Source organism: Saimiri boliviensis, chromosome X, assembly GCF_048565385.1.
Source record: "Saimiri boliviensis isolate mSaiBol1 chromosome X, mSaiBol1.pri, whole genome shotgun sequence".
Taxonomy (NCBI): Eukaryota; Metazoa; Chordata; class Mammalia; order Primates; family Cebidae; genus Saimiri; species Saimiri boliviensis.
The window spans coordinates 124,917,831-124,941,197 of record NC_133470.1 but is presented as its reverse complement, the minus strand read 5'-3'; the positions used below and the strand labels follow the sequence as shown (position 1 = coordinate 124,941,197).

At 37.0% G+C, this 23,367-nt stretch overlaps 1 protein-coding gene across 6 annotated transcripts in view; it reads right to left on the bottom strand.

Moving 5' to 3' along the window:
* Positions 1–23,367, bottom strand: part of ACSL4 (acyl-CoA synthetase long chain family member 4) — an 88,815-nt gene that overhangs the window by 4,556 nt on the left and 60,892 nt on the right. For all 6 annotated transcript variants that reach the window (XM_074391723.1, XM_010346358.3, XM_003935857.4 and 3 more), the window contains 6 exons: positions 22,537–22,676; positions 15,888–16,060; positions 13,148–13,222; positions 10,994–11,185; positions 9,265–9,379; positions 7,087–7,244 (listed from right to left, as the gene is read on the bottom strand). In XM_074391723.1, coding sequence (XP_074247824.1) covers positions 7,087–7,244; positions 9,265–9,379; positions 10,994–11,185; positions 13,148–13,222; positions 15,888–16,060; positions 22,537–22,676 — 853 coding nt within the window. The remainder of the gene's footprint in view (positions 1–7,086; positions 7,245–9,264; positions 9,380–10,993; positions 11,186–13,147; positions 13,223–15,887; positions 16,061–22,536; positions 22,677–23,367) is intronic.

Sequence of the window (23,367 nt, the reverse complement as noted above, 5' to 3'; positions counted from 1 at the left end):
AGTAATGTTAATAAACAGATGAGCTTATTTTATGTGATTATTTAAAACACCAACTGCCAAGAAGTAAACATCAGCACATTCTTTAAAACTACTACTAAATAGCCTAGATGACTTTAGAAACGATTTGGTTTCAGTGGCAAGCACAAAGAACTCACATTCATGGAAGTTCTTTTCTAGTACTAGTCTACATTTTAGTGAGTTTCTCACTAAAATAACAGAAAAATATAAAGCTGAGTATGAAAAATAATCTTTCAAATATAAGTTAGAACCAGCTTCCTAAAAATAATGTCTGAACAGGCAATAAACGAACATAAAATTTGCTTGAATTAACCAGGTCCACTCTGTTAATAAAGTACAGCTCAGTTATACAGAGGTTCGTAAAATAAAACTATCTGCTCCCAAGGTTACATTTGAAACTCAAGGAAACAGTTAAATTCTCAACTACAGACTTGGCTCCCTAATTTTTTGTTTCATTTTACTTTTCTTACATACATACGTCCTAGTCCAGAAACACTGACAAAATTGGGACAAGGGAAACACATTATTTCATTTGCACACAAACAAATGAAAGCAGGGTGATAACAATCTTTCTATTTAGTCTTTATAAGTCCTGCTTTAAAGCCAAAAAAAATAAAGACTGCTATAGAGATTTCATCTGAAGAACTCCTAAACATTATCTAATACCACAAGCCATCGAAAGCAATCAACAGTCACAGTTTCCTATAAATAGAATAAACTGCCAACAAGTTAGAAAGATTATGGGAAGGAAAACAAAAACAAAAACGAAAACGTGGCATTTTTATCTGAATTAACTAGAACATTAAGAAATGTGACCAGCAGGTGGTAGCAAATACCGATTTTTATAGCCATTAGTAGTTGCTCCAATTATCCAAAACAAGTATTTTGCATTCTTATGATACTATGTATACCTCACAGTTATACTTAAAATATGAAAAGGCCTGCTATGAAAGATGTATAATTTCTGACAGATTTGCTGAATACAATCAAGACTATTTTACAATTTTTTGCATATGTCTCTGAAATTATAATTTGAAGCAAAATGTTGGCAAGATAAATCTTTTGTGGCACAAAGGTTCATGATTTATACATTTAGCTCATGATTAGCACTCATTATCCAAATCATGAATTAAATGCCTCACTCCAAGCACAGGAAAGTTATGAGGGCCTATTGGGTCCTAGGATTTTATTCTGCCTTCTACCAAATTGCAACACAGCTTGACTCCCCCCATTGTTGCTTTTACACAATTAAGTATGTAATGGAAAATCATTCAAGTCACATTCTAATCCATTAGTACATTCAGAGGATGACTAAGAATAACTACAGTGTAATATCAATTTATTGAAATACTATATTCAAAGAAAATATTATATTTGAAATGCTATACTTAAATACTTATTTAAAGAAAATATATTTTTGAAAATACTATATTGAAAGCAAAATCAGGGTTTGTAACAAACGTTTCTGGGAGCCTGATGTTATTAATATAAAAGTGTGTTATATCAACAATATTATAACAAAACCATCTTGAAGAAGGAAATATTATGTCACACTGTCTTTATAGGAATAAAATAAACAAGTTTTTTCAATCTGATTATGTTAAGGGGCAATTGTTATTTAAAACTTTACGGTGTCCAGAGTTCAGAAAACTGTTCCTAGGGAAAAATTAGTTTTCAGGTAGAAAAACTATCACTATAAACTATATTTTAAAACCAAAATGGGTACCTAAGTAGTTAAATTTTTGATCAATAGAAATAATAGGAGCCCCGTTAGGGAAATAGGTATTATTCATGTATTTCTGATAGATATATGAAACTATATCTGATAGATACGATTCAGTTTTCCTGGGAGAGGTAGCAATTTGGCAATGAGGAAAAAAAAAACTCTTTTAAATGTATACTTTCTTTGACTCAGAAATTCTGTTTCTAGGAATTCACGCTAAGAAAATAATCACATAAGAAAATAATTATTGAGTATACAAGATTCATGTTTATATTTGTTTATAGTGATGGGGGAAAAAAGTGAAACTCACCTAAAAATCCAATAGGGACTTAAATAGCTATTTATATACTGGGACTATTTCATATTTAAAATAATACTGTAATTTTTTTTTTTTTTTTTTTTTTTTTTTTTGAGCTGGAGTTTCACTCTTTGTTGCCCAGGCTGGAGAGCAGTGGCTCAATCTCGGCTCACTACAACCTCCACCTCCTGGGTTCAAGCAATTCTCCTGTCTCAGCCTCCTGAGTAGCTGGGATTACAGGCGCCCACTACCACACCCAACTAATTTTTGTATTTTTAGTAGAGATGGGGTTTCACCATGTTGGCCAGGCTGGTCTCGAACTCCTGACCCCAGGTGATCCACCTGCCTCGGCCTCCCAAGTGCTAGGATTACAGGCATGAGCTACTGCGCACAGCCAATACTGTAATTTTCTATCTTTTGACATAGAAAAACTTTGATGATTTGACAGGTTAAGTGTATGTGTGTATATATAAATATATATATATATATTTATATATATATATATTAAATGATGTAATCTCATCACCAAAATGATGTAATCTCATCACCCAAAGATAAACTACTATCAAGTGATTTTTACTTCCTGCTTTATAATATTCTGTTGTCCAATATTTTATAATAAGTATAAATAACCTATAATCAGAAAAATGATACTTTTATTTGTAAGAGAAAAACAGTAGGTTAAAATTAGGTTAACAGCTTCCAACTAAACATGAAGAGTACATAGTTTGTTTCTGTTCTGCATAAAAAAAAAATTACATTGTTTAGAATAATTTAAAAATGAAAAAGGTATTGACCACAAGACAAAAAGTGAAACAAGAGAAAAACAGCACTGAATGATAAAGTGCAACAAAAGCTTACAAGACAAAAAGCACAGGAATTAGTGGTAATTAACTTAGGGCCAAGGGAGCCAAAGCAGCTATCAACAGAAGAAGTTGCCAACAAGCAGCAAACTGCCCTCACAGTACAGCCTGGGCAAGTGCCCCCTAAAGCTGGTGTCTCTGAACATAGAGATAGAGGTAAAGCTGGGAACAAAAGCACTGGGCCCCAGCCTGTTTAGAGAATAGTTCTCCCCTACCCTGCGCTGCTCTTCCCAAAGCCGCTTGTAGACAGGTCTACTTTTTGGAAAAAGTGAAGCAGAGTCTTAGGACTCAAGGACATTAGGCACAACAGAAGGAGAGAATAAGGCTGAAAACAGAAGGATTCAGTGAGGGTGAGACCCACTGCTCTCTCATCCGCAAATAACTCCTTTACGTCTTTTGGCTACCAGAATTCTGGCAGTCAGGCGAGTATCACCAGGGCAAGAGACTGGAGAAATCTCCTTTGGAGAAATAGAATGACTTAAGAGAAAAAGACATGAACATTTGAGTATCTTTTCAGTGAAGCCCAGTAAGCTTTCTAAACAGTTTTTTAGTCCCTGGTTCTTAAATATGGACATATAAGGATCAGCAGACACTTGGGAGGCAATGACCAAAGCAAGTATAAAGTGCAGCAAGGAGGAAAAGGAGACAACAACAGAAGAAAACTACATAAACAGGATTCCTTTTAATATCCTCAGAGGAATAAGAGACAATGCATCGACTGCATCCATGAAAGAGCAACAGGGTGCTATGAAAAGGAACACTGAGAGGACAGGAACAAGCTCTTGAAAATTAAAATTCTGACAGTGGAAACTGGAAATTCAGTAGTCGAAGAGATGATAAAGTTGAGACTCTGCCAGAATATAAAACAAAAAGATAAATAGAAAATTTTAAAAAGAATAATAAAATTACAGGATGAAAGCCAGAAGTCCAACAGCCATACAGAAACAGATGCACAGGGCAGGCGGCGGGGGGGGGGGGGGGGGAGCTATGGGAAAAAAGCAAATGAACAGACAAAAGATAAATTAACATTTCCCAGAACTAAAGGGCAGAGATCTCCAGACTGAAAGGCCCACACCAAGTATGCACAATGATAAATGATCAAAGACCCACACTAAGATACATCATTATGAACTACGAAAATACCAGAAATTAACATGACTCTGAAAGCTAGGAGCGATAAAATAGATCATACAGAAATAAATGGGAATCAGGATGCAACACTGCAGCTGGAAGACAACAGAACCAAGTCTGCCAGTGTTCAGGAAAAATGATTTAGAATTTATCATTCTAAAATATGCCAAGACACATCTCAAGGGTGGGGACAGAATAAAAACATATTCAGACAGTCAAGTACAGTCTCAAAAATTTGCCTCCCATGCACCTTTCTCAGGAAGCTGCTGAAGGATGTGCTTTATCCAAACTAGCAAGTAAACAAGAAAAAAGATAGATATGAGATCCAGGAAACAGGAACCAACATAAGAGAGAAGCAAAGGAAATTCCCAGGATGACAGTAAACGGAAGCCTTGGGGAGCAAATAGTCTAAATTTCAGCACAAGGATAAAGGGCTCTAAGAAGTATGTCTCTGAGGAAAAAAAAATACAGACACGCTATCCTTTTCTGTATCAGGGAGAATTTTTACAAATTTATCAGAGTTTACAGGAAGTCTTAAGAATAGGTATACAGAAAACTAATAAAGAAAGAAAATTTTAAGATCCAGGGAAAACCAAAAAATTGTCCAAGAAAGGAAATATAATCATAAAACACTATGTAGTTCAGCTGTGAATATTTTCATAGTCATAATGTAAACCTGGGTCTAAAATGTGAATTGTACTATATATTGGAAAAGAAAGAGTGTAGGGGGGAACAGGAGGAGAATGGTTATAAGAAAGTTAAATCTTCGGTGGCTGGAAGTCCATAGATAATATCACAAATGAAAAATTCAAGAATGAGCAATATAACAATTTTCTTTAGAAAACTGGAGGCAAATGTCGGAGACTTTAACAAAACAACTAAAGTTGAAGACAGATGAGACCCGGGGAAAGAGGGATACAATATGGGCTACTTTTTGTTGCAAGTCCATAATATTGATATTTTTATAATTATATATACTTGTTATATTGATAAAAATGAAACTTAAAAAAGGTTATAAAGACCAGGCACAGTGGGTCATGCCTGTAATCCCAGCACTTTGAGAGGCCAAGGTGGGCAGATCACGAGGTGAGGCATTTGAGACCAGCCTGACCAACATGGTGAAACCCCATCTCTGCTAAAAATACAAAAATTGGCCAGGCGTGATGGCACAGGCCTGTAATCCCAGCTACTCAGGAGGCTGAGTCAGGAGAATTCCTTGAACCAGGGCAGCTGAGGTTGTGGTGAACCGAGATCACGCCATTGCACTCCAGCCTGAGTGACAGAGCAAGACTCCAACTCAAAAAAAAAAAAAAAAAAAAAAAAAAAAAAAGATTATAAAAATCAGCCTACCCACATGGAATTCCTTGTTGGAAAAAAGAAAAAAAAAAAAGCCTACTATTTAAATTGAGCATTAATTTTTAATCTCTTTAGTTTTCCAATCAATGTTCTAATAAGCTTTGTCAGATCTTTCTGCTAATTTAAAACTGTTGATTACTCTTTCCTGAAACTCTTAGCAGTGGTCTGCATGGGCTTTGCTCTCCTGGCATCTTGTAAATTATACTTCCCACACACATCTCTTTTTTCATCCATTCTTTATATGCTGGTGTTGTCCAGAGACGCATCCACAGCCTCCTGCTCTCCCATTACAATCTCACCCAAGGTTGGCCCATCTATCTTCTTGGTTTCAATTATCCCCGAGTCTATAGTATAGTCCAGGCCTCTCCCAATAAGATTTGGACTATACACAACCACCTGCTGGACATTTTAACTTTGACTATCCAAAAGGTGTTTCAAATTATGTGTGTCCCAAACTGACCTCATCATCTTCCTGTATATGCCGGATCTTCCTCTCGCATTTTCTAGCTCAATCAGTAGTAGTATTTACCTTGTCACTTCAGCTACAAATCTGGGGGCTAACTTAGACTTCTCTTTTCCCTTGTCTGCATTATCCAATTAATCACTGAAGTATGCCAATTTCACTTCATAAATGTTTCCTGATTCCCTGCTTCAGGCCCTCATTACTCAACACCCCCCAGTCTAAGTATCTCCTGCAGCCCTCTTATACTGGCCTTCTGCCTCAGTCCAGTCTCTCTCAAATGCATCTTCAGCACGGCCTCCAGAGTGACTGCATCTATCCAAAATGCAAACCTGACCATGTCACTAACCTAGTAAAACCTGCCAATGGCTCCCCACTGCCTATAGGATTACATCCAAATTTCTGAACACAGCATAGAAGGCACTACACAGCTTGGCCTCTGCTAACCTCTACAGCCTTACCTCATACTTTTTTATACTGTACCAGTAACGCCAGATTCCTTGTATTTCCCTCACAGATCATCCTTTACATACCTATTTGCCTTTACTCATGTTACTTCTTAGCCTAGAATGTCCTCCCTGGTTAACTTTTAATCAACCCTTAAGAATGAGCTTAAGTGACATCGATTCCATGTCCTCCCAGGTATGTTAGGTACCCTCATCTGTGGTACCATGATTCTCTGTTCATCTCTCTATTGCTGTTAAGACTGTTGTCTCTCTTATGTGCCCCTCTCACCTGATAATGAACTACATGAGAGCAAGAAATGAGTCTTACTACTTTCTGTATTCCTGACACAATTCCTGGCACATACCATATAATCATATGTTCTCCAATTGGTTATTAATGCATCACCTGAGATAGCCCATGTACAGAGCCAAATTATACACACAAAGCATAATCATGGTTAAAACACTAGTTACTAAACTTAAAGTTATTAATTTCTACTTTGCAGACACAAAGTAGACTTGTATAACAGATCTACCCAAACATGGACCATTCCAAACACAGGCTAGATGATCAAAGATGTTAAAACATGCAATAAAGAACCAGACAGATTATTCTACTATATGACAGTGAAGGATTGTTCCAACATGGAAATCCATTATACATATTTAAGAAGTAGGTTTCTTAAAACCCTGTATTTTATTATTAAAGTGAACATCTCAAGGAGCCTAATGCAAAAGACATTATTAGATGACTTTTAGGGACTATACTAGTCTACCAATTTCTTACTTACTGGCATTTGCAGCTTCTCGAATTTCTTTCAGTATTTCAGCTTCCATAGCAGGATTATTGCAGATATCAACCCAAGTTCCTTCTACCCCCTTCTGTTGTGCCAAAAGTGTCAACCTTTTCTGATTAGGAACCACAAAACTGATCACATAGGACTGGTCACTAAAAAGACAGAAAACAAACTAGAAATGAAATCATTAAGAAAAGTTATTCATAAATTAGTCAATGAAACAGTATAATACAGATAATTCAAAATATATATTTCTCTGTTTATTAAAATTTCATTAGGAAATAATAAAACCCATAGTACCAACATAAAGATAGACATATAGACCAATGGAATAGAGAAACTAGAAGTAAACCCTTGTATCTATGGAGAAATGATCTTTGACAAGGGTGTTAAGACCAGTCAATGAGGAAAGGACAGTCTCATCAACAAACGGTGCTAGGAAAACTGGATATATCCACCTGCAGTGAATGAAGGTGGACCTTTACCTTACAATATATACAAAAATTAACTCAAAATGGATAAAAAAGCTAAACATTTAAGAGCTGTTAGTTCGGTGCAAAAGTAACTGCATTTATACATTAATGGCAAAAACCACAATTACTTTTGTACCAATCTAATAAAACTATAAAACTCCTAGAAAAAAAAAAAAAACAGAAGAAACATTTTATGAGAATAGATTTGGTAATATTTCTTGGATGTGACACCAAAAGCAAGGGCAAGAAAAGCAAAAACAGAAAACTGCAACTACGTCAAAATTAAAAACTTCTGTGTATCAAAAGACTCAACTGGCAGAGTAAAAAGTCTATCTATGGAACAGAAAAAAGGATTTGCAAATCATTTATCTGATAAGGGGTTAATAAATGGAATATATAATTTCCACAACTCAACAAAAAACCAAATAGCTCTATTTAAAAAATGAACAAAGAACTTGAATAGACATTTCTTCAGAGATAATACATGAATGGCCAACAATCATAGGGAAAGGTGCTCAGTGGCACTAATCATTAGGGAAATGCAAATCAAAACCAAAATAAAATATCCCCTCACATCCATGAGGATGAGTATTATAAAAAACAAACAAGTGCTAGCGAAGAAGTGGAGGAAATAGAATGCTTGTGTACTGTTATAGGAATGTAAAAATGGTGCTGTTCCTATGGAAAACAGTATTGCAGTTCCTTAAAAAATTAAAAATAGAACTGTCATATGATCCAGCAATTCCTGGACATTTATCCAAATAATTGAAAGCAGAATCTCAAAGAGATATTTGTATACCCATTTTCCTAGGAGCATTATTCACAATAGCCAAGAAGGGAAAGCAACCAAGGTGTCCACTGATAATGAATATACAAACAGCATACATTCAATGGATACAATGGAATATTGTTAAGCCTTTAAAATGAAGGAAATTCTGACATACACTACAACATGGATAATCCTTGTGGACATTATAGTAAGGGAATTAAGCCAAACACAAAAAGACAAAAACTATATAATTCTACTTATGTGAGATTTCTAGAGAAGTCAAATTCACAGAAACAAAGTAGAATGGTGGTTTCCAGGGGAAGCAGGGAGGAAGAATGTGAGTTGTTGTTTAATAATGGTTATAGAGTTTCTATTTTGCAAGAAAAAAAAGGTCTGGAGATTGGCTGCACACCAATGTAAATATACGCAACACAGCTGAACTGTACACTTACAAATGGTTAAGATGGTAAATCTTAGTTACATGCTTTTTACCGCAATTACAATTCTTAAAAAGAATAAAACCCATAAAAATAAGATATATCAACATATAAAGAAACTGACTCAGTCTCTTAAGGCTTTTGATTTAGAAAAACTTGAGTTCAAAACTCATCTCTAATGTAGTAGTTGTCTTACTTTTTTGTGAAAATTACTTATGCTAAGTCTCAGTTGTCATGGATTTTAAATGAAATAACTTGTGGCATAGTTAAGTATTCACAAGATGCAGGTGTCCAATAAACAATTAACATGTCTGCGTTATCTCAAATGATGTTCAAGCTATTGAATTCAGTAACTTTCATAAATGTACAATTCCCCAGATCTGATGAAAATTCTAAGAGAAATCGATGTTACACTTATGATAATATGTAATCACATTCTTTCCTAAATATCTTTTGACTTCTGAAACAAAAAAATAAAACTTTGGAAAGTTACCTTTTGGCGAAAGCACAGATGTTGTCAATAAGTGGACAATTCTTCAGTGCAGCTTCCACTTTCCCAAGAGATACATATTCTCCTGCTTGTAACTTCACTAAATCTTTCTTACGATCTGTAAGTCATAAAGAATGTTAAGTCATCCATAGTCTGTTTTACTAAGGTATATGCAATTCTGACTGTCTTCTTTGAATATCATTGCCTTAATTGTTATGTACAAAACTATTTCTTCTAAAATTATTATTAGGTTGGTGCAAAAGTAATTGTGGTTTTTGCCATTACTTTTAAAGTGGCAAAAAACTGCATCTATATAATGCTTGCCCATACACACCAGTTAAAAAGAAAATCCCTAGTTAAGTATTGGCTAAAAGTTACACTTCATATCCAAAGCTTTGGCACCTTATTATAATCTTAAATATTATAACCAAGTTAATAGAAGGAATTAGGACTTTGGAACATTCAATTTCAGTGGTAACTCTGCCCGGTACTAGATAAGTGATTCTGGGCATGTCAGTTAACCTCTGAATCCTCAGTTTTATCAAGATAATGATGCCTGCCTCATACAGACATATCCCACAATGTCTGGCATATATAACACATTTAACACATGTTAGTTCTCCTTTTCCACATTTGACATTATCTTGTTAAAATGGCAGTGTTCTAAAAAAGTGCTAGCACAGGATAGCACAGCTTGAATAATCATCACATGGCCTGGTAACCTTTGTGTGAGTGCTGATTTGCCTACCCATAACCTGGGAGCCCACTCTACAGAAATAACCTTTGATTCCAGTGCAGTTAAGAAACAAGGGGAAAAAAAGCTTATTGGTTCTCAACTGAACCATGGGTTCCTGGGAATTTCCCCAGCAGATCAAATTTCTAGATGAAGAACCAATTTTCCCAGGAAATCTCTAACGATATTCAGGTCAAATATCGTGAGGTCCAGAGACAGACTGAAATCAGTCACTAGACATAGGTGAGGAAACTCTATATCTTAAAAAAGACCTGATTGGGATCCTGCTGAGTGGTCCTCATCAACAAGTTTTGTTTTAACTTTTACCTCATCAAAGTGAGTATCACAAGGGCCCATTTTGGAGTCAGTTCTTGAACATAAAGGTCCATTTCAGTAGGCTCAAAGAGGACAATGCCAAAGTAACTGACATTCTCAAAATTGACTAGTGCTAAGTATTGATACTAATTTTCTAAAGTTCAGGCCTAGTTAGACCCATATAAATAGCCAATAGTAAAAAAAAATGTGTGTGTGTGTGTGTGTGTGTGTGTGTGTCCATGCTGCCCCTTGGGTGGAAAGTAGAGTGAGGAAGGCCTAGCATAGAGTATGTTATGGAAATAGTTATACAAAAATCACATGTGGTTGACCAAGAAAGACCTCCTCTGAGCTCTTTTTGTTTTCTCATTACTAATCTGCTATTTCCCTACCCATTCTCACTACACTCAATGCTGCTGTTGCTACTGCTGCTAGTACTTACACTATCGTTCAGGCTCTGTTTAGAATATTTTACATATATCAACTCATTTAATCTTAGCAACAGCCCTATGAGGTTGGTATTGTCCCTGTTTTACTGATGGAAAAGCTCATACATAAGTTAAAAAACTTGTCCAGAATTTGAATGAATGGAACCATCAACCTTACTGATGACTGATCAATATTACCTTTCATATATATTGAAGTTAAAAAAAACTCAAGAAAACCATAAAAAGTAAACATTCTGACCTATAATCTGTAAACATCCATCAGGATGGAATTCTCCAATATCACCAGTGCAAAACCATCTTTGTCCATTTTCATCCACAGAATAATCCTCTGCTGTTTTCTCTTCGTTTTTAAAATATCCCATGGAGATGTTCTGTCCACCAATTACGATTTCACCTCTGGGGTTTGGCTTGTCATTAATTGTATAACCGCCTGGAAATCATAAAAGTAAATTCGTTATTGTTCTACAACAAAATCTACTTTCATTAATTCTCAAAGCTTGTATGTTACTATTTTTCTGCTGATCAAATTTTCTATCACTTTATGAGAGAACATTAGGTTATAATATTTCCTAAGATTTACATGAGGATAGTGGGTGACTGTGATTTTAAAAACACCAGGAAAGATTCAATAATTACCACCAACAATTACCCATCTCAAACCTTCCCACATCGTAACATTTCACAGAACACCATCAGCTAGGTGTTCATAGAGCTCTTCACCCCAGGAAGAGTAACACTTGAAGCTGTTATAAGTAAATTACTAACACACTGATATCAATGCGCTTCAAATTTTTTTCTAAGGAGGTTTTAATCAAAGAGAACATGTAGTAAGTATCTTAAAAAGGTAGTGCCATAAAGTGAGAAGGAAAAGGGGACTATGGGAAACAGGAAGGAAATTGTATTAGTTTTGCCTATGGTCACTCATGACTTTAAAAGTTCAAACACTAAACTAATTGACAATAACTACTAATATATTTTAACACTATGCATTACCTCTTTATTACTGAATAAAGCTTACTTTAAGAAAATCTAAATTTGTAAACTAAGATACAGATCAGATTTTGTGTCATAAAAGGATTAACATCAGGGTTCCTTTCAGCTGTTAGCTGCTCTGGTAAATTTAAAACTATTCAAAATTTCAACATGATAAAACCCATTGTATGAAAAAAAACTGAGATTACTCCTATAGTATAAAGCCAAGGAGTCTTCATAGCAAGGAAAACTCCAAAAACATGTTTAACAATGGACCTACTCCCCAAAACTGATATTAAGGCCCAGTACCAGGAAATCAGAAAATAAAAATTATAGAAAAACTTGGTAAGGAGATTTTTGCCTTTAAACATTTCTCTGATTCCACTGCCTAACAAATAAAAACTTATCTAGTAAAATAATTCTGATGTTGATGTCCAAAATACATATGCACATACTATTTTCTTCAGACTTTCATGGTAAAATTGGAATGCGATTACCGTGGAAGAAGAGAAGACTAACTCCCAAGGTGTAAAACTCTTGGGAATGCAACTGCCTTTTTTAAATGTGTTTTTAAAAAAGAAATAGTCATTTGCTCATAGAGCACTGATAATAGCACACATAAAAAAACGCTTTAGAAACTTAAATTTTATGTTAGATAAAAACATACTGATTTTTGGGGGTTTGGACGAGCTAGGGGTTGCATCCTGCAAGGTAACCCGTACTTTAAATTTTTAGCCCATGGTTCCATCCTAAGGTAAATATTCTCTTTTAAAATCCTAAGCATTTTAATTATTCTTCCTTTATTTGGCATGGCTAGGCTGTTAATTATTTACTTAACGATCCACTTTATTGTAGTTAATGTCTATGTTTAGTATCTTTCGTTAAGAAGAGCGACTGACATTTGCCTTCAGCTAATTTATAGAAAGGATGATCATCAATGTCTGTAGATTTCTTCTAAGTGGCTTGTCTCTGCAGGTACATATAAAAATTCAAATAGCTGAACTACGAAAATCTTTGCTCAGGTCAAGATCCAAGAAGTTGGTGTGTGTATGTGTGCAACCCATCACTCTATCTCCTAAAAATCTGGGGTTTCTTTCTTAGCCCAATCATTCTCTTTAGTAAAGTCAAGTTTCAAGGATCCTCACCTTCTCCAATCCCAGAGAAAGCCTCAGTAGGAATTTTTTTCTGTTTACCTTGAAGTATTGTCAAGTTCAGAATCATTAATCTTAGATTCTAGAGATTTTGTTTTCCTTGTGGGAACCTAAAGATATCACTGAGGAAAAAGAATGCACTGGGACAGGCAACAGCAAAACAGCAGGGAATTATTTGTGTCCCCAGACTTTAAAGAAATTAAAATCAAAAAGCTGATAGTAGTTTTCAGCATATCCTGAATCACTAGAGCTTTCCATAAAATTCTTACCTTCCTGCCAGTCTTTTAGCTTAATCTCACAGCAAATAAGGGGGGCTCCAACTCTGCCAGTAGTATAGTCAGTTACTGTAAGGGAAAAAGTAACAGAGATATTAGCATACCACATTCCAAATTTGTACCAATGTACCAGGAATATTAGAGTTAGAGCCAGAGTCAGAAAGATGACAAAAGAAGGAGTGCAAAGTGTGATCATTTTTCAGTATTTCAACTCCATTTCAATGCTGCAATGATTTCCATTGCTGTTATATCATTTTTGCTTTTCATGGTTATATTTTACGTAATTAAGTACAAAAATCTCTGTTAAAGGAGGAGAGATGGCTCCACCATTATCTACCTAAGACTGTCATAAGATAGGTTTTGACTGGAATTCCTGCTCTACCCCTTTTTGGCTGTGTAACACGGACAAGTAACTTAACCTCTCTAATCCTCCATTTTCCCCTCTATGAAATAAAGATAGTAATAGAAGCTATTTCATATAGGGATATGCTGTGAGGATTAAATGAGGTGACATGTGGACAATATTTAACACTTCTTGGCACAAGCTAAGCATTCAAAAGATGTTAGCTGATGGTATCAAATATCATCATGATGATGATATTTTATTCTTTTGCAATTTGTGATTATTGTTAGCAATAATCAAATATTTACGGACAGTCTATTATGTAAGCAGCATTACATTAACTATTGTGAAGAAAACACATGAGAGATAAGGAGACCCTGCACTCAATGACCTTACAAATGACCTGGGAAGAAATGCATGTGAAACAATTTAGAAAACATTTAAATACTAAATGCATGACACTGAAGGTGAGCATAATAGTAGCTTAGAGACTCAAACAATGAATGCAAAATGAAGTAGCTGGGAAAGACATTATTGAAGAGTGGGCATTAAAAGATGGCCGTGGGCCAAGCGCGGTGGCTCATACCTGTAATCCCAGCACTCTGGAAGGCCGAGGCAGGCAGATCACGAGGTCAGGAGATCAAGACTATCCTGGCCAACATGGTGAAACCCTGCCTCTACTAAAAATACAAAAATTAGCTGGGCATGGTCGGGTGCACCTGTAAACCCAGCTACTTGGGAGGCTGAGGCAGGAGAATTGCTTGAACCCAGGAGGTGGAGGTTGCAGTGATCTGAGATTGTGCCACTGCACTCCAGCCTGGGCAACAGAGCAAGACTGTGTCTTAAAAAAAAAAAAAAAAAAAAAAAAAAGGCCTGGCATGATAACTCACACCTGTAATCTCAGCACTTTGGGAGGCCAAAGCAGGCAGATCATGAGGTCAAGAGATTGAGACCATCCTGGCCAACATGGTGAAACCCATCTCTGCTAAAAATACAAAAATTAGCTGGGCATGGTGGTGCATACACATGCTCCCCGCTACTCAGGAGTCTGAAGCAGGAGAACTGCTTGAACCTGGGAGGCGTGATCATGCCACTGCACTCCAGCCTGGTGACAGAATGAGTCTCAGTCTCAAAAAAAAAAAAAAAAAAAAAAAAAAAAAGCTCTTAGGTCAAAGCTGAATGGAGCAATAAAACATTGGATGAATGACAAAGGTGGTATGGAGGAAAAGGAGCAACCTAATCAAGGAATGATCTGACAACATTTAAAGATATTTTAAAATAAATAATTAGATGACTTCAAACCTAATACTCTCAATGACTTTAAGGATGGCGATACCATTGACACAAACAAACTTGTCAATAGAGAGACAGTTTAGAATAATGTCGTTGATTTTGGACACATGAGTTTAAAATGAAAATAAGATCATCCAAAAAAACCCAATTCCTATACGCCAGTGTTTCTAAACCTAAAGTGATTTTGCCCCCCATGGGATATCTGGCAATGTTTGGGGATATGTTTCATTGTCACAGCTGGGGTGACCACATAAACATCTGCTTTGGCAACTAAATATCATGTAATGCAAGCAAGAGCCCTCAGAAACAAAGAATTATCTGATTCAAAATTTGAACCATGCCAAGGTTGAGAAACCTTGCTTTAGGCTGCTGAAAATAACAAAAGGGAAGGCAAAATCAGGACAGGAACATAGATTTAAGAAGGAGCATAAAACTGATACTTCATTTTTATCAGTTTAGTTCTCTAAAGAAGTGATCATTTCAAGAAAAAAGACTGAAGTACCAGGGTGACAGAATTTTGAGGACTGACAGTGTAGCATAAATATTTATAAGGTGGCTGGGCACGGTGGCTCACACCTGTAATCCCAGCACTTTGGGAGGCAAAGATGGGCGGATCACCTGAGGTCAGGAGTTTGAGACCAGCCTGGTCAACATGGCAAAACCCCATCTCTACTAAAAATACAAAACTTAGCTGGGCATGGTGGCACACGCCTGTAATCCGAGCTACTCAGGAGGCTGAGGCAGGAGAATCATTTGATCCCAGGAGGCAGAGGCTGCAGTTAGCTGAGGTTGTGCCATTGCACTCCAGCCTGGGCAACAAGAGTGAAACTCTGTCTCAAAAAAAAAAAAAGAAATCTATCTACCTGTCTGTCTGTCTGTCTGTCTGTCTATCTATCTATCTATCTATCTGGCTTAAAATTAAAGGGTTCATATGATATTTATAACTAAGAATTCAGAAAAGTAAAACTACATCAATTTGCAATGAATCTGACATTACTTACGAGGTATTTTAAAGTTACCATGGTTTCCAAAGGTAAAGCAAATTCATTTTATTAGTAGCAGCTGACATAGAATATTTACCACATTAATAATGCTTACCTTCAGTAACTGTCCCAGCACCACATGATTCTGTCAGTCCATAACCCTGGCCAACTGGGCAGCAGAAGCAGACATTCATGAATCGGTGTGTCTGAGGAGATAGCGGGGCCCCTCCAGAGAGCATCATGCGGACATTACCTCCCAGCAGAGCCTTCACCTTTTTAAACAGTAACCTTGATAAACAGGAGGATAAATGATTTTAATATATGCATACATTATTCTTGGCAACACACTAATTTATAAGCTCTGGAAAAGATTCCACAACTGGTTGAACATCTCAATGTCAGAATCATGATGAGAATAACAGGTTAACAAGGCAACAACTAGTAACACCTTGAAAAAAATGCCACAAAAGATAGGACTTCTGCCAAGATGGCCAAATAGGAACAGCTCCAGAGCGCAGTTCCCAGTGAGAGAGATACAGGAGGCGAGTCATCTCCGCATTTCTAACCGAGGTACCAGGTTCATTTCAATGGGACTTGTTGGACAGTGGGTGTTAGCCCAAGGAGGGCAAGCTGAGGAAGAGAGGGGTGCTGCCCCACCCAGGAAGTGAAACTGGATGGAGGATCAGGGACTTTACCCCCTTGGCACTCCAGTTCAGATACTGTGCTTCTCCCATGGCCTTTGCAACCCACAGTCCAGAAAAATGACACCAGGCTGAAAAGCACTGCAAGTTACCAGCTCAGATTTGAGTGACAGCTCCGGCACAGATCTGGGCGGAACTTTTGACTAGCGCCGAAAGCACCTACGGGGCAGATCTACCCAACCTCCAGGAAGAGGGAGAGCTGCAAACTGAGAGACAGGTGATAAGGCTTAGCAGGTCCCACCCCCACAAAGACCAGCAAACTGAAGCCCTCTCACTTGAGAGTTTCACAGCTAGCACATCAGTTCAAGCTTGGCACAGGATGATCAAGCTCAGTGGCAGTTAGGGCATCCGCCATTGTGAAGGCAGGTCTAATCGCACCTGTGTAAACAAAAGCCAGAGGAAGCCTATACAGCAGCCAGGCTGAGTCCCAGGCAGCCCAGCAGCACCTCTGCAGGCAGACAAGGGACAGACTGCCTCCTCAAGCGGCTCCCTGACCCCTGAATAACCAAAAGAAATGCCTCATACAGGAGAGCTCTGGCTGACACCTGCCAGGTACTCTTCTGGGACGAAGCTACCAGAGGAAAGATCAGGCAGCAATCCTCACTGCTCCGCAGTGCCTGCAGGTGATTCCCAGGCAAGCAAGGTCTGGAGTGGACCTCCAGCAGTCCTACAGCACAGGGGCCTGACTGTTAGAAAGAAAACTAAAAAACAAAAAGAAATAGCTTCAACATTAACAGAGAGACGTCCACTCAGAGACGCTACTTGAAATCACCAACTTCAAAGATCAAAGGCAGATAAATCCACGAAGATGGGAAGAAAACAGCGCAAACAGGATGAAATCACCAAAGAGCAGAACGCCTCTCCTCCTCCAAGGGATCACAACTCCTCACCAGCAAGGGAACAAAGCAGGATGGAGAATGAGTTTGACAAATTGACAGAAGCAGGCTTCAGAAGGTGGGTAATAACAAACTTCTCTGGGCTAAAGGAACATTTTCTAACCCAACTCAAAGAAACTAAAAACCCTGAAAAAAGGTTACATGAAATGCTAACTAGAATAACCAGCTTGGTGAAGAACATAAACAACTTGATGGAGCTGAAAAACACAGCACAAGAACTTTGCAAAGCATACATAAGTTTCAATAGCCAAATCGACCAAGCAGAAGAAATGATATCAGAGATTGAAGATCAACTCAATGAAATAAAACAAGAAGGCAAGATTAGAGAAAAAAATAGTGAAAAGAAATGAACAAAGCCTCCAAGAAATATGAGATTATGTGAAAAGACCTAATTTATGCTTGATTGGTATACCTGAATGTGACGGGGAGAATGAATCTAGGCTGGAATACACTCTACAGGATATTATCCAGGAGAACTTACCCAACCTAGCAAGGCAGGCCAACATTCAAATCCAAGAAATACAGAGAACACCACAAAGATACTCCTCAAGAAAAGCAACCCCAAGGCACATAATTGTCAGATTCACCAGTGTTGAAATGAAGGAAAAAATGCTAAGAGCAGCCAGAAAGAAAATTCAGGTCACCCACAAAATGAAGCCAATCAGACTCACAGCAGATCTCTCGGCAGAAATCCTGCAAGCTAGAAGAGAGTAGGGGCCAATATTCAACATCCTTAAATAAAAGAACTTTCAACACAGAATTTCATATCCAGCCAAACTAAGCTTCACAAGTGAAGGAAAAGTAAAATCCTTTACAGACAAGCAAATGCTAAGAGATTTTGTCACCACCAGACCTGCCTTACAAGAGCTCTTGAAGGAAGCACTAAACATGGAAAGGAACAACCAATACAGCCACTGCAAAAACGTACCAAACGGTAAAGACCAATGATGCAATGAAGAAACTGCATCAACTAATGGGCAAAACAACCAGCCAGTAACAAAACAGCAGGATCAAATTCACACATAACGATATTAATATTAAATGTAAACAGCCTACATGCCCCAATCAAAAGACACAGACTGGCAAATTGGATAAAAAGTCAAGACCCATCGGTGTGCTATATCCAGGAAACCCATCTCATGTGCAGAGACACACATAGACTCAAAATAAAGGGTTGGATGAAGATTCACCAAGCAAATGGAGAGCAAAAAAAAAAAAAAAAAAAAAAAAAAAAAAGGCAGGGATTGCAATCCTAGTCTCAGATAAAATGGACTTTAAACCAACATAGATCAAAAGAGACAAAGAAGGGCATTACATAATGGTAGAAGGATCAATGCAACAGGAAGAGCTAATGATCCTAAATATATGCACCCAATACAGGAGCACCCAGATGCATAAAGCAAGTTCTTAACGACCTACAAAGACACTTATCTCGATTCCCACACAATAATAGTGGGAGACTTTAACACTCCACTGTCAATATTAGACAGATCGACAAGACAGAAAATCAATATGGCTATCCAGGACATCTACAGAACTCTCCACCCTAAATCCACAGAGTATACATTCTTCTCAGCACCACATTGCACTTACTCTAAAATTGACCACATAATTGGAAGTAAATCACTCCTCAGCAAATGCAAAAGAGCAGAAATCCTAACAAACAGTCTCTCAGACCACAGTGCAATCAAATTAGAAATCAGAATTAAGACACTCACTCAAAACCACACAACTACATGGAAACTGAACAACTGGCTCCTGAATGACGACCGGATAAACAATGAAATGAAGGCAGAAATAAAGATGTTCTTCGAAACCAATGAGAATGAAGACACATGTACCAGAATCTCTGGGACACATTTAAAGCAGTGTCTAGAGGAAAATTTATAGCAATAAATGCCCACATGAGAAGTGAGGAAAGATCTAAAATTGACACCCTATTGTCATAATTGAAAGAGCTAGAGGAGCAAAAAAAAAAAAAAAAAAAAAAAAAACCTCAAAAGCTAGCAGAATACACGAAATAACTAAGGAGATAGAGACACAAAAAAACCTTCAAGAAACCAATAAATCCAGGAGCTGGCTTTTTGAAAAGATGAACAAAATAGACCAATAGCCAGACCAATAAAAAAGAAAAGACAGAAGAATCGAATAGATGCAATAAAAAATGATAAAAAGGATATACCACCAATTCCACAGAAATACAAACTACCATCAGAGATTACTACAAACAACTCTATGCACATAAGCCAGTAAATCTGAAAGAAATGGATAAATTCCTGGACACTTGCACCCTCCCAAGACTAAATCAGCAAGAAGCTGAAACCCTGAATAGACCAATAACAAGGTCCAAAGTTGAGGCAGCAATTAATAGCCTACCAACCAAAAAAAAAAGTCCAGGTCCAGATAGGTTCACAGCCAAATTCTACCAGACATACAAAGAAAAGCTGGTATCATTCTTTCTGAAACTACTTCAAACAATACAAAAAGAGGGAATCCTCCCTAACTCATTTTATGAGACCAACATCATCCGGATACAAAACCTGGCAGAGACACAACTAAAAAAGAAAACTTAAGGCCAATATCCATGATGAACATCGATGCAAAAATCTTCAATAAAATACTAGCAAAACAAATGCAACAGCACATCAAAAAGTTTATCCATTACGATGAAGTAGGCTTCATCCTGGGGATGCAAGGCTGGTTCAACATATGCAAATCTATTCCACTTTAAACTTCGTATGGAACCAAAAGAGAGCCCACATAGCCAAGACAATCCTAAGCAAAAAGAACAAACTGGAGGCATCACACTACCTGATTCAAACTATACTACAAGACTACAGTACTCAAAATAGCATGGTACTGGGACCAAAACAGAGATATAGACCAGTGGAACAGGACAGAGGCCTTGGAAGCAATGCCACACATCTACAACCATCTGATCTTTGACAAACCTGACAAAAACAAGCAATGGGGAAATAATTCCCTGTTTAATCAATGGTGTTGGGAAAACTGGCTAGCCATGTGCAGAAAGCAGAAACTGGACCCCTTCCTTATACCTTACACTAAAATTAACTCCAGATGGATTGAAGATTTAAACATAAGACCTAACACCATAAAAACCCTAGAAGAAAACCTAGGTAATACCATCCAGGACATAGGCATAGGCAAGGACTTCAAGATTAAAACACCAAAAGAATGGCAACAAAAGCCAAAATAGACAAATGGAATCTAATTAAGCTTAAGAGTTTCTGCACAGCTAAAGAAACAATCATTAGAGTGTACTAGCAACCAAAAGAATGGGAAAAAATTTTTTGCAATCTACCCATCTGACAAAGGACTAATATCCAGAATCTACAAAGAACTAAAGCAGATTTACAAGAAAAAAACAAACATTCAAAAGTGGGTGAAGGATATGAACAAATACTTTTCAAAAGAAGACATTTATGAGGCCAACAAACATACAAAAAAATGCGCATCATCACTGGTCATTAGAGAAATGCAAATCAAAACCACATTGTGATACCATCTCATGCCAGTTAGAATGACAATCATTAAACAATCTGGAGACAACAGATGCTGGAGAGGATGTGGAGAAATAGGAACACTTTTACACTGTTGGTGCGAGTGTAAATTAGTTCAGCCATTGTGGAAGACAGTGTAGCAATTCCTCAAGGATCTAGAAATAGAAATTCCATTTGACCCAGCAATCCCATTACTGGGTATATAACCCATAGGATTATAAATCATTCTATTATAAAGACAGATGCACACATATGTGCACTGTAGCAGTGTTTACAACAGCAAATACTTGGAAACAACCCAAATGCCCATCAATGATAGACTGGACAAAGAAAATATGACATATATATACCATGGAATACTATGCAGCCATAAAAAATGATGAGTTTGTGTCCGTTGTAGGGATATAGATGAATCTGGAAACCATCATTCTCAGCAAACTGACACAGGAACAGAAAACCAAACACTGCATTTTCTCACTCATAGGCAGGTGTTGAACAACGAGAACACATGGGTACAGGGAAGGGAACACCACACGCTGGGGTCTCTTGGGGGTTGAGGGGCTAGGGGAAGGACAGTGGTGGATGGGGAGGTTGGGGAAGGATAACACTAGGAGAAATGCCTGACGTAGGTGATGGAGGAAGGAAACAGCAAACCACCATGGCATGTGTGTACCTATGCAACAATCCAGCAAGATCTGTGCATGTACCACAGAACTTAAAGTACAATAACAATAAAATGCCAGAAAAATCTCTTTAACAATGAAGACAAATAATGTGCAGTAAGGGGAAACTATGCTGATACACAGTAAATGAAAGAAAATGACATCAGAGGAAAAAATCTTTTTTTTTTTTTTTTTTTTTTTTTTGAGATGGAGTTTCGCTCTTGCTACCCAGGCTGGAGTGCAATGGCGCGATCTTGGCTCACTGCAACCTCTATCTCCTGGGTTCAGGCAATTCTCCTGCCTCAGCCTCCTGAGTAGCTGGGATTACAGGCATGCGCTACCATGCCCAGCTAATTTTTTGTATTTTTAGTAGAGACGGGTTTCACCATGTTGACCAGGATGGTCTCAATCTCTTGACCTCGTGATCTACCCACCTTGGCCCCTCAAAGTGCTGGGATTACAGGCATGAGCCACCGCACCCAGCCTGGAAAATTTTTAAATTATCTTTGGAACATTTAGTTACCGATCTTATCTCCCCTCCAAAAAAAAAATGCTTCCCCAGCCCCACTCCTCAGCATCACATTTGAAATGATGGTTATATGCATATACTTATTACACTGTTTTCTGAATAAAATAAATCAGAAACCTTTATGCAATGTAGTTCAGTTTTTTTAGTTAGAAATGACATTTTTTATACTCAAGTATTTGATTCAAAAGTCTATTTTAGTTTTTCTTCATGAGACTAAATTTTATAATTAAATCTTAAATATGTACTCAATTACTAAAATTTGTTAAATGGCCAGGATCAGAGTCCTCTGCTTGCTATATAAACAATAAGACTTAGAGTAAAAGAGAAATTCAATCTTATGATCAGGGTGGTGATATTGAAATGAATTAACTTGCCATTTATTTATTCATCTTCTGGATTTAAAAGCATAAAAAAATTTAAAGGCTCAAAGCACAGAGCTTATGAAAGGTACTTACAGATTGCAAAGAGGTGCATCATATCCTTTTTTGATCTGTTCCAATTTGTAATCATACCCTATCTTGAACAGAGTTTTCTGAATATAATTCATCTCTTGGACTTTGCTCATAACATTCTTATAAATTCTATCCATGATTTCCTGAAAGTTAAACAAAATATTCAATATTCTGAAAAGAATGGACATAGCCTTAGTTGAAGATACCTTGCTTGCAACACCTTGGGTAAAAGTGTTTAGCATAATGGACATTATTTGTTTCTTTAATTATATACTTAATTTCATTGATTACTTGTTCACTACTTCACAAAAAGACTAAGGACAGGTATGGGGGATTTCTTCGGTTCTATGTATTACATTAATCTAAATTTTTAAGAAATGTTAGCTTGAGCTTAAAGAATTCACTCAGCTGTCACAGAAAAAAAAATTTTAATCTCTTCTTTACAATATATTCACTTATTCTCAAACAGTACCAAAATATACCTAACTATGTTGAATCTATTCATGATGGTTTTCTCTTTTTTTACTTTATGACCTTCTTACAACATGGCAGAAAGCACTAGTTTCTTAAAATCCTAAGTATCTGTAATTCAAGCATTTCTATTCCATTTTAATAGATGCAAAGAACAGTATTCTTGCTCACATAAACTTGGAAAATTGAAGGCAGGACCAGGTTTAAGATATACTGACCCTCAGGTTAATACAAATCAAAAACACCAAACAGTCCTGACTACCACTAAATCATGTTTTCTTGAAATTATTTAGCACAAATTAACAAGAATTATTACATAAAGCACACCCATTTATAAATATGTCTTTCTAAATATGTCAATTA